The 13,227-nt window shown below is 36.7% G+C and overlaps 1 protein-coding gene across 3 annotated transcripts in view; it reads right to left on the bottom strand.

Annotated features, from left to right (window-relative positions):
- PTPN4 (protein tyrosine phosphatase non-receptor type 4) overlaps positions 1-13,227 on the bottom strand; it is a 116,575-nt gene that overhangs the window by 67,117 nt on the left and 36,231 nt on the right. For all 3 annotated transcript variants that reach the window (XM_065637535.1, XM_065637537.1, XM_065637536.1), the window contains 2 exons: positions 6,939-7,093; positions 322-429 (listed from right to left, as the gene is read on the bottom strand). In XM_065637535.1, coding sequence (XP_065493607.1) covers positions 322-429; positions 6,939-7,076 — 246 coding nt within the window. In that variant the 5' untranslated portion in view covers positions 7,077-7,093. The remainder of the gene's footprint in view (positions 1-321; positions 430-6,938; positions 7,094-13,227) is intronic.

Genomic DNA, 13,227 nt, shown 5'->3' with positions numbered 1-13,227 from the left:
CTCATTTTTATGTAAGTCCTAATGAATTTTTTAAAAAAAGTTATTATTTCTGATCCTAACTGACAATGACCATGCAGTCTAGTACATAGATACAATAAAACAAGTAATATCCTTTTAAGATTCTGTTTCATAAGCACGGATCTCAACATTTTACTCTAAACTTGTTAACTACTAATATTTAGTTCTATCGTAACTACAAAGTGATACCAACCCACTCAAACAACAAAGCTGGAGAAGATGGCACAATATTGTAATGGCTTCTATTTACTTCTCTTTACAATGACATAGCGTACAGCGATGAACATAAAACAGTCGACTTACAGGGTTATCAGTAGATTCATCAGCCAACTGTAAACCAAAGTAATCTCTTTCTGTCAAATCGAGATGCTTGAAGACTATGTCCAACAGAACTTGTCCCTGATCATGTTTCTGCAGAAAACAAATACATACATTGTTTAATGAACAAACATATAACTGGACACAGAGTTCAGGCAGGCAGAGCACATACACATTTAGATGTGCTTCAGCAGCCTAAATTTTAAATATCAAGAACTGTATCCCAGGAGCACTATTTTTAAACAAGCTTCATCTCTCTTTTTGAAACATATGTAAGGAATTATTATTTTTCTTCCCTGTCATTTTTTAAGAGTAAGAATTTCTCACTTCTGAGCTAGATACAGGATTATACCTGAAAGCCATTCACTAGCCAAATTTCATATTTAAAAGTAGTACTGAAAAAAACCACAAAAAATAGGCTAGGATGCGACAAGGAAATTTGTAGCCTTGTTTAGTTCACCAAATTTAAAAGAACAGGTCTGTACAAGTTATTCTTACTTATTTTATCTGAAAATCTATTCCCGAATCTAAATGAGGAAACATTTTCAATATGCTGGTTAAGTTAAATAACATAGATAGCTGAAGCAGCCAAATATCTGAGAAGTGCTATTTAAATATCTTCTCTCAAAGATACTTCACTCCAAACGAACTAATTCAAATGAACAGAATAACAGTAATATTGCTTTTCAGAGACAAGCAAACAAACTTGATTTCTACTACAGGGGCAAATCCCCCCCACAAAATGCTATAAAAAGAAACTGTAGTTGTTGGTACCTAGTAATTTTTTGCCTAACCTGAAAATATTGCCAACACAGTAACTGAAACACTGAGTGTGCCATTATGACAGGACTTATTATACATTCAGTGAAATCTGAAGGGAGTTTCCCAAAGAAGTGTCTGAGCTTCTTGAAGTAGCAAAGATGAGGAAAAATTCTGCAAGAACAACTGTTGACCAAAAAATAAAAAAAAAAAAAAAAAGGTACCAAGTAATATTGATGCTACAGTGGATTTGATACATCTCACCTTGTTTAGTATAGCCAGTAAGATATTTTTGAAGCTTGAAAACAAAAAAAACTGCTGTTCTGCTCCCAAATGGCTTCGCTTCTCAGAGATTATACAACAGTTTACTTTTACAGCTGTTAAAACAGAAGTATCTAACTAAAAGGTCAAAAGGAGGTTTCAACAATTTCATTAATATCCACGTACATTAAAAATCTACAGATCACATTCAGACATTTCTTGGCATCTAAGAGTATCCCATCAAAACTTCTTTTTTTTCATTCAGCTGAAATTACACTTGATTTAAGTAAACTGTCAAAACCATTTATTGGGAGCTAAAAACTCCGAGAAGCTTGATCGTTTATTTCATAATAAAAATACCCCAGAAAATAGTTATCAACAAATCATGCTTGAAGTGATCCCAGCAGGGCAATCATAACCATAGCTCTGCATATTTAAGTTGAAATTACATAAGGCATATATTTCAGATCCCATATAAATTTGGCTAAGTTAAAGTGATTTAAGAATTGCTATATTTACTTTGAAAGACTATTAAAAAAAGAGAAAATTTCTTGATATTTCATGAACAGGCAATAGAAGCACCAGCTAAGAAGTTCACTACTGAGAAATTTACTTTCCAATAACTAGAAAAAAGCAAAGAAAAAAACCCAACATGTTAGCATAAGAAATACACTACAGTATAAATGTATAAGGCAATTTTTATGTACAGTCCAAAAATAGTCACTTTAATTTTTACTTAATTAGGAGTTTCTGATACATTTTGAAATAAAGCAGTAATCGGTACAACTTTTTCAGCAAATAAAACTAATTTAAAAATTACATAGCAAGACTAATTGCTTCTTGGCACTTTTCCCCATGCAAATTTAAAACAGAACTCAAACTAAGAACTTTTAACAGTAACTATCAGAAAATTGGAGACATTTGGAAGCCAAGTTGAGGCTTACATTTACCACGGCTGACATGTTACTTCTTCAAATAACACTCAGGTACCAACTCTGTAGCTTTTTTCCAATTTAAACCTGAGAATTTATACTGTTTCTTAAATATGTGAATAGACGCCCCATAACAAAAAAGCTTAGAACTTGCTGATCTGTTTGAATTTAGCGATACAGAATGTTGTTTCACGACCACAGGGAAGTTATTTCTCCTGCAAGAGAGCAGCAAATGTGGCAAGAGAAGACTAGTTTCAACATGAATAATTTGTTTTGATCACAGTGTTTTACTCTCCATGCAAAATAAAGATAAGCATCTAGTAAAACCAGACCTCCAGTTAACCCAGCTCTGATATTTATATAACGATGTTGCAGCTTGCCAGAGCAGGTGAAGGTCACAATCCTGCTTGTTGTGAAAGGTCCAAAATATTTATAATACTACCATAACCATTGCATAGCTGCTATAAACTATAAAAAGTATAACAAGTTCCTGCTTTTGCCTTTTTTAATAAAAAACCAAAACCAACGAATATGGATTAGCTTAAAAAGAAATGTGCTTTATTCCTACAGACAAAGTTAAACATCAATATTTCCTCTTAAAACAGAGAATAATGTAAAAATCTATGAAAAGTGGGAACTATCTAACACAAAACTGCAGTAGTTAGATATAAAACATATCAATGTTTTTTTCTGAATTGAAATATTAGAATGTTATGGGTACTTCTTACAGTCATTGCCTGAGGCAAAATATTAAACAAATTTTGGCCTTGCGGCACAAACTTGACATCAGCACTGGACATCAATATATTAACTGCACTTTCTGAAATATCTGTCATCTAGTGGCTGGCATCCAGTACCACTAGATTGATACAAATTAATTTCTAATCGCAAAATGATTGTTAGCTGTTTACAGACACCCATTTTTGAAAATTTAGGAAAAGATCCACAGTTTCATAGGTTTAATGCCTGCTTACCAACTAACCACTACAATCTTCCCAATTTATATTACTGACATTTGGGTTTTGTTGCTGGCCTACAGAACCGGCCGGAGGTACAGCAAACACCGGGAGATGCTGTGCTGCTGTGCCACCCCAAACGAGTCTGGGTTTCTGAGGAGGGAGGGACAGGATGCCAAGCCCAGGGGTTTCCTGGAGGGTCTGGCAGCTTTGCTGCCCACAGGTGCGCGGAGGCCGCGCTGCTCCTCTGCTCACAGCAACACTGGAACCTCTGCCGCAGCTCATCGCAGCACACGGGTGGGAACTCAAGCAAGTGCATCCCCAAACAGCCAGCGTGCACGACTGCCTCCTTTCATTCTACAGCTTATGTCAATTTTGCAAGAGTTATCTTGTTTTTTTAAAAAAAAAAAGTTTCCAAGAAGGCTATTATTTTCTTAGTCAAAGAAAAAAGGGAAGCAACTAAGTAATGCTGAAGATTGAATTATTGAAAATTTCCACTTCTAAAATTACAGAGGGAGTGGTGTGGGGTTTGGGGGGATTATTTTATATATTTTTAATTTTAGTTCCATTAGAATGTAAATTCATTAGGGTGGAGGATAATTCTGAGATAAAGGCTTCAAACTGAAACAGTTGTCCATGACCGCTGGCCCACCAGCCTTACTCACAGAACAACTCATCCCATCTACCTTCACTTAGTTTTTCCTCAAGTTTAGTGTCAACTCGATATCTATGTACTGGCTTTCAGGGAACACAATTAAGTCAGCCTGCACAGAAAAAACACAATTTGAGGTATTTAGACAGTTAATTAAAGCCAACTAAATCAATTTGACCTTGAAGAAGCAAGTTTACGTTAACACAAATCATCCTGATCATATTATTAACTCAAGTCTGCCTCGGTTCTTCCAGCTACACTTCCTATGGAGTCTGCTTTTCAGAGTCTAAGTAGAGATTCTTCATCTGGTAAGCAGAATGTTCTATAGAAAGGATTTCTACTCTTTCAAACATACACACAGGTTACTTCCAACTGATTCTTCTGCCTGCAGCAAAAATAACCTTTGTCTGGCTACAATCCACAGAGATTATTTGATTTGATTTGTTACGCTCTATACAAGGTAAGGTTCAGCACAAAGAATGCCTATTTTGCAGATCAATGGAAAAGGCTGGCTGAAATGCAAACTTAGAACATGTCACATAAATTATCAAGAGACATTGCCTGTGATCAGTATTTTGCTGTTGGAGAAGAAATAGCATTTGAGAACATTTTTACTAATACAGCACTGCATACTCCAGATGATTAAGCTTTACAATCATTTGCATACAGAATACCTATAGCAATCACCAGGAGACAAAAGCCTTGCTATAGTATTTTTTTTAACATTATCTTTGTTCTTCCTATTTTGTAAACAATTTTATAAATATTTATTGCCAAGTATTGTGTCAACCACAATAAAGTAAAACACAGCTATAAACCCTGAAAATCTGTATACCATGTAGGTTAGCATACACTTGCTATGACTGAATACTTTATTGTGTCCTATTTTTGAAAAAATAGATTGAGGCTAAGACCTGAGATCAAAATGTTGAGCACCAAAGAACTTTTTATTCCTGAAACTTGGTTTTAACAGAAAAAAAATTGAAGGCTGATCTATATAAGCATTAAAGTGTAATCCACGCAACTAAAATATTTAGTACACTAGGGAGGCAAGGAGAACATATTACATAATTTTTTCTTGAGAGACACAGAATAGACATTTGAGGATTTGTAACTGGTGATTCTACTATAGACAAGCACTAAGATTCTCTAACAACATACAGCTCTTGAACACCCACATCAAAAATAAGCATAATCCCCCACACCTATTGTACAACAATTATTCAGGATTATTCTAGCCATGTCTTACAAACAAACAGAAAATTGCAAGACAGGTATTTTAATAGAAAACTCATGCATTTGAAAGCAAAGAAAACAACATTTACAATTTCTTGGTACTTTTAATGTTTTGTCTCCAACGACATTTTGCATATACTGCTTTTTGGCATGCAGTATAGACAGGAAACTGTTCGCAAAGATTAGAAGAGGTACAGAAGAGCAGTGGAATATTGTAGAGCAAAAGGGGAAGAGATATAGGAAAAGTTATCCCAGAAAGGAGATAAGGTTTGATGTTGATAAATCAGTCTTTATTCATCCCTCTCGCAGCTCCTTCATCCAAAATACCCACCCTTAAACACTCAGAAATCCCAAAAAGTTAAATAGCTCCTGAATGAACTACAAAAATGCCTTAAGGGAACATCCTAAAACCTTCTATCTTGATTGAAAAATCTAAAACAAATAACCACCAAGTCTGCCTCTAAATCTTAAACCACTCAACACTTGGTCCTTGCAAATTTTTGCTAGATAACAGATTTCACTGCTCTGGCAGGTTGCTGCAGGCTGCACGGGCTCTAAGCACCTGATTACAGAACAGAGAAACACGCTCACTCTCATGTATCTTCCCTAAAACCTCTGAATGTATCAATGTCACTAAACACTGGATATCAGAATTCCATATAATAACTGAGCATTAAAACTTTGTCAAATAGGCCAAAAGAAACTGGTTCACAGATTTGAGAACTGCTTCAGTTTCTCTCTTACTTCCCAGCTGAAGTCCCACAGCCTTTTTATTTGATCCTGAGCTGCTCCTTCACTCCATTTGCTGAAGTTCTGTTTTCTCTTGAAAAATTCTAATCATGACACCACCTGTAACTTTTACCATCGCATTATTCAACCTTTCTCCACCTAAGTTATCCATTCTATAGCTTATAAAGTAAAAGCTGAGTCCTGTCCCAAGACACCCCACAACTTCTTTCCTGTTGAGTTCTGGTTCTTCTCACTCAAAGATCTCTTTAAATGCTTTAATGTTTTCTTGTGAGGTCCTTGACCATTGTTTGTGGGTTCTTTTTCGCCCTCAAGAAGTACAAAGAAATGGTTGCACTTGTGTGAACATACACGCAAAATCGTGAACATTTTCATTTTAAGTCCTTATCAAGGACTACAAGTTAGAAAATCTGATGCATAACCAATTTTAAATTCCAGGCTCACATGTAAAAGTTATTCACTTTTTCCAGTAACAGTCCTCAGCATTCAACAACCAGCTTATTTTCTTTCATGCCATCCTCATTAGTGCATTAGAAGGTGGTAAGTTTAAGCAAGAGAAATCATAGAACAAGAATATAATCTGAAAAAAGCAAAAAGCAAAGAGATACTTCAAGATGATAGCTGTAACCAAATATAACCATACACATGACTGAACATAGCTAGCTGCACAGTCATGAAGAGTTACCATTACACCTTATTCATGCTTAAAAGGCAAAAATCAGAACAGAGTAAAACAAAAGCTTGCTTCTTTTTCAGCTCAGTGGCAAAACTGTGCTCCATTTCCACAATACAACTTTCGTCCATGAAGAAAATTACTAGAAATAAACTATGCTTTGTGTATTCAATTTTGAAATGAAGATGTATTAGTACTACAGAGGATGCCAGAATGATTAAGTTCACAGTGACTTTTCCGTACATGCACAGACATGCCTGCCTGAACATAACTTCCCCTTCTATTCTGTATTTAGCACCACATTGAAAGCCAAACTCCAGCTGTACAAGTCCAGCAAAGGAAAGCAAGCACGGTGATAATTGATTTGCAATAAGTAAATTACTTACATTAACTCTGAAAGCTTGTACAGTGTTATCCAGGAGAAGAACGTTGCAGACCACCTCCGTATGCTGCCTGTCTCGTGCCAGCTCAGATGCTCGTACATTGTAGGTTCTGCCAGCAGGCAATCGGAAACGTGCGGTCATTACTGTCCACACAGGGTCTACAAGCAAAACAAAAATAAAATTTAAAAATATTAAAAAATGCAAATGTCAGAATGTCATACTTCAAAGACACAGCAAGTCCATTGCTAAAAAATTCCATTACAGACAAAAGAAAAATGAGTACTAAATTCATGGTATCCAATAACGAAGCTATGTCTTAAAAATTACAACACAACCTTATTCCAAAACAGTCAGTCCTTTACTTTCTGCCCATTGTCCACGCCTTTCCCTATTTTGAAGTTTGTGGTGTGGTTCATGTTTTGTGGTGGTTTTTTTTTTCTTCTTCTTCTTCTTTTTTTTTTTTAAAAAAAGATTGAGAGCTGCATCTTCACTTCAAAAAGCACTGTAATTGCTGGGCATCATGGCTACTACACTCCCAATATTAGAGGCAATTAAGTAATTCATTTCAGTACAACACAGGAAAAAAATGCTTACTCCAAAAAGCTTTCTAGAGAAAAAGTATAAAGAAAACAGCATACACATGAAGATTTTGATGCATTATTCTGCAAAACCTGTGCATTCACTGTATAATCATCAGACGTCAGAATATACAGTGATAACAAAAGCATAAGCATTGTGGGTTTGGGGTTTTTTTTGTTTGGTTGTTTTTTTTTTTTTAATTACAACATGAATAGATAAACGTTTGTCAAACTTCTCAATCTTCTGTCTTGGTCAATTTGATTTGATTTATGTATTTAGTTTTGAAGCACAAGCAAATCTTACTCTTCAAATAAGGAAGAGTGACCAACGCAAGTATAAATCCTGTGATAAGTGCTCATAAATAAAATGCAACTGAAAAGCGACTTTCACTATTTGAAACTAAGATTCTAATGATTATCATGCAACCCCAGTCCAGCAAAGTACTTCTGTGCACACATGAAGCTGTGAGCTCTATCCAGCGACACCAGCTGCTTTCTCAAGTACTTCACAGGATCAAGGCCTGTGATTCACTTAATTACACACTCAGCAAGCTATTTCTACATCCTTTGACAAGGGTGTAAGCAAACAAAGTTTCATAACTTAAGTAGAGAATAAACTGAGATAGAAAATTAAAATACTTTAGAAAGTAGTAAAAGAAAACAGGTATTCTCAAAACTGAATATAAAATGATTGATTTTCCTTATTCTGTGAAAAATTATGAAGACTTTAAAAACATTTACACATTTGCTTCCTATATGTGGGGGTAGGTGTGCATAATGATTAAAAAAAAGGATAATTTAGCAGAGAACAGCAAACATCCCAGCAGTAGCTAGAGAACTTGCCTGGGTCATAACAGAAACCCGTGCTCCAATATATACAAAGGAAATAGGGGTATGAAGCAGAAGATCAATCCCCTCCTAAACAGCTGACAGCTTAGATACTGAGGCCCTCCTGGGAAAGCCGGAGACCAAGATCCAAGCCGCCCGTATCAGGACGGGCCGGGACTTTGCAGTTTAACTTCCTTCCCACCGCCTGCAGCCAACCTCCCGAGTGACTGCCCCACAAATCCCTGAGGTCTTTTGCTTTTCTGGAGCACATCTTCAGCTCTTTCAGCATGACCACACATCTCAGACATAAAACAGTATCTTTTATGATAATCCATCATTGCAAAATGTTTCACTTTTGACTCAACCAGCATTTTCAGATTTAAAAGTACTTGTTTCCTTACAAGACAGGTTTGTTTTACTTGGTTGATTTGGTTTTTTGGCTACTCAGACACTCTGGCTTCAGAACTGCAATGCCGTATTCATGAAAAATTACGGCAAGTTTATTTTTGTTTTGCTAAACCAACATGACAAACTGACAAAGGATAAAAATCCCAGATAAACCCACCAGCTGTAAGCTAAACTCATTATGTTCTCTTAATGATAAAATAAGGAAAAATTGAGTCACAAACACTGAAACTCCAAAGTAAAGCCTAACAAGAAACTACATGTCTGACAACTCCTCATGAAGAAGTTGCTTTTGCTATGTCTTCTACAAGTCGCAAAAATAACCAGCAGAAGAAAACCTTTAACAGAGAAGAACAGGTAACTGAACCCTCCACACCAGTGATCTGTGCCAACATAACATTTCACAAACAATATTTTATGTCATGTAAAAGTCAATCACCTTACTAGCCATAATGGCGTAAAGATCAGCATCTTTATCAGTGCAGCTCCATAACCAATACCTACAGTCAAGTCTTTTTGCCTGTGAGCTGAATCAAATAAGGTTTCAAAAAAGCATGCAATTTGATTAAAACCAGTTTATCCATAGCACAGAAACAACCCCTTAAACAGGCATGTTTTTACAATCATTTGCACAAGTGACAAATCAACCACAACACAGTGAGGGGTTATCTCAGAGTCCCTTCCCAGGGATACAAACACCAATGCACGAAGTAGGACAGTTTAGCTTCCAAATAAGTACTGCAGTCCACACAAAACCATGTGGTAGTGAGCTAGGAGGGTCTAACTCAACAACACGCCAATTTAGTACCAGGAAAAAAACCAACCAAACAACCAAACAAACAAAACAAAAAACCACAAAAAAACCCCCCAAAACCACCACAACCAAAAAAACCAACACAAAACCAAACACAAAAAACAACCAAACAACTACTTTTTAAAGGCCAAAACCCATCATGCTTTAATGGAACAAAAGGCAAATCTCACCTTTGCCTCCTGTTCTCTCCCCTATTTTCTTATTTGCTGATCACGACCAACCATATTTCTTCCTTTCTCATCACTGCCTCAAGCTAGACAGAAACTTCTGGGTTTCAGAGTAACAAATTCATAAGAGTGAGCAAGGAGAACATCTGCCCTCAGTCATCCTCAAAATCTTTTCATACCGAGCAACCATTCGCCATGCCCCTGCACAGACCCAGCAAGGTTCTTGCTGTAACACAGATGATGTTCACTCCAATCAAAAACATTGAATAGTCACAGACAGCGATTCAGGTCTTTCTCAGTGTACATAAACGAAATGGTTGAATTCAAGAAAGAACGCACTGTATTTTGAGTTCGCTAAGGAAACAGGACAGGTGGGACCAACAGTTCAGCCAGCTCGCAGACCTGAAGGGCAATGCCTTCTCACTCTATTTAAGGAAAGAGGAAATTAATAGGAGACACACAAAGATATTTCTCACATACTGTTCCACAGTCTGGAGTTCAGCATCTTCCTGGAGTGGAGCTCATATTGACACCATGATAGACATCAGTCATTCATGAATATTTTCTTCATGGGCTTAGGAAACCATGTTTTGAACTTTCAGGTTCAGCAATAAAGCATTATATTCTATGTTTTGCATACTACACATAGCAGCCTGAACAACCATCTTGTTGTATTAGATAAGTTTCTTCCATGAAACTAAGAGGCTTTTGCAACTACAGAATACAGTTTTACAACTAAGTGTAATAACTGAAATCCTGAAATACTTCTACCAAATGGAAATATAACAGCTATGAAAGTAATAGAGAGGAAGGTGAGAACTATGGGAAGTATGTAGGGATTATGGTAAAACACCTTTACCATCACACGCTCTCTCAAAAATACTCTTCCTCCTAAGATCTGCCAGGGCTATTACCAGTAACTGCTTTGTGGCCAGTCATGTGTACACAACCCATATTTACACCTCTATCAGCCTATGAACATAAAAAGGACGCAGTTGTTAAGCACAGACAGACCCTGCAATTACTGGTCTTACTGCGACACACTTGTTTTACAATATAATTGGCCCCAAACTGCACCCATATCATCATTACTACTCCTTTCTTCCAGAAATACATCCATCAAGAACACAGACAATATTATTTCTCCTGACCAAGCATTACCATCCTTACTACACATTTTGAATACATACTAGCAAAATAGTGAGATGGCTAGCTATTGCTTATGAGCTTATAAATCATAACTATCTGATTTCCCAGCAAATATAGATATATAAAATGACAAAACTGATGAAAATTCAGCTAGGTTTATTGCAAACTTCTGAAACAAAAATGTGTTATAGCTGAAGTTAGTATGGAACAAATAAAGGTCTGACTTCAAGCTCCAAAGTAAGATCTGTAGATCCAAAATAAATAGGAGTAAAGACAAAAGGTGAGATTCAACCAAAAAAAAGTTTGAGAACAACTGTTTTAAACAGCAAGATAGCTTAAAGTACCTCTGTGTGTACATACGTGTGTCACAGACAGCACCATGGCCACTTACACTAAAAAAAAAAAGTCTATATATGCAAGGGGATTATTTAAATTGGATTTAAATCAGAGTAATCTTTGCATATGAAGAAGGTTTCTGCTTATAATTTTTCAGTGTCTTCTGCTAAGCATGTGATATTTAGACACTTGAATTAATAATCCAAAGCATGTGCTGCTACAGCAACTAGGAAAGGACAGAACTTGTGCAATGAAACTCCACTTACCTCTCAGGTCTGTGGAGGGAGTAAGTTGTACTTTCCCTGCCTGAGCTCAGGTTTCAAGCGATGAAGCAATTCTAAGGAGTGTTCCCTATCAACGGGGAGAACATTCCTGCGATACTGGCTTGGTTAGGGCACTAAGGAGCATGCAGAAGCTTCAGAATTAGATTTTTGGCATCCTCTGTTCTATTACGTAAAAGTATACAGTAAAACGATAATTTCCTTGGGCTCACAATAAACTAACCAATTTTAAGCCGCTTAACAAATAAGCAGTTCATTAGGAAGGTAATTCAGTGAAATTTAATTTATCCAAGAGTGCAGCTGATTTGCTGACTCGAAGTAAAGAGTTCTTTTAAAGCAAGTCGGCATCGTGTACTGTACACAAAGACAACTGCACAGTACAGTGTGCACACGTGCATGAAAGGACATGAGAAATTTCATCGTTCATGCCTAATCTAAAGCAGTGAAGAAGCTAATGCATTGTCAGGTTTCCATTTGTTTAGATGCTGCTATTTTAGCAACCTGTAGGGCATGTATTTCCACTGTATCCCACCTGCTGATTTGGATCCAACATAACACATGAATTTGCTACGAGAAGTGCAAAAGCAGGCCGGACTCTCAGAAAACCCACATTCTTATAACATGGTGTAGTGTGAATACATTAAATAGATTGCAGGTCCCATGGTTACTAAAATTATCCAAACAATCCAATTAGGAGAAAAAAAACCCCACCAAAACTATTAAAAGTACAAAGAAAGTTCTGGAGGTTTACCAGGAGTAATACTGCATTTCAGACAAACACTGAGTTATATCTAGAACCCATCTTCATATACTTTTACTGAAAACATGTTGGTAAAACTATATTAAATATTTTAATCAAAACCAGTTTGAAAATGCTTAATATTAGTTGATTGTGCACTATTTTGAGGGACAAACATATTAGTCCAACAAATAGAAGTTCAAATTTTTTATCTTTCAAAAATCTGTTTTGAAAGCTTTCAGCAATTCTGATGTAACACACAGCTTCAGGACATTCCTTATAAATAAAAATCAGAGTAGAACTGCATTTTCATTTAAGTGAATCAACCCATGCACTACAATCCTGAACTCAATCCAACAATTCATACTTCATTCATTTCTTCCTGCTGACCAAACAATGGAACATATCCATAATTCTTGAAAGTTGATATGTAAACTTTGGGTCAATTCACTTTGGCGTCACCAGGTTCGAAGGTTCAATCTAGACTTCTAGCCAGGCAACAGCATCATTAATGACTCTGGGCTCCACCAAAATCATCTCTTTATTAATTATCTGTAACATAAAAATTAACAAAATTCATTCTGTTTAAGGAAATCATATACTACTGTAAAGCTATCATATGGCCAATTACTAAACTCTCTATAAAACTTCCACTGGAAAGAGGGATAATGCGTTTTTCCTGTTGACAAACTGGGACAGTTATAGTGACAGCACACTGTAACTCCAAGCACGATTCCTTCAGTGCTCCTACATTCCCAAAGAGTTGTCAAAAGAGAGCAGAGGGAACACGGAGGCACTGGAAGTTTGGAAGGCCTCAGCACCATCCCTTCACTGGTGGGTACCCAGGCTGTGCTCTGTTAGCCCAGGTATCTGCACAGGTCCGGCAGCTCTGGGACTCCAAGCTCACCCCGCCTCGGCTCCTGCACCACCTTTCAGCAGCCTGCACACTTCATATGCAGAACTGGTACGTGAACCTTATCTAATCTCCAGCTGGC

Source organism: Caloenas nicobarica, chromosome 6 (genome assembly GCF_036013445.1).
Source record: "Caloenas nicobarica isolate bCalNic1 chromosome 6, bCalNic1.hap1, whole genome shotgun sequence".
Classification (NCBI taxonomy): domain Eukaryota; kingdom Metazoa; phylum Chordata; class Aves; order Columbiformes; family Columbidae; genus Caloenas; species Caloenas nicobarica.
Note: the sequence above shows the minus strand (reverse complement) of the source record. Positions and strands in the feature narration are given on the sequence as shown.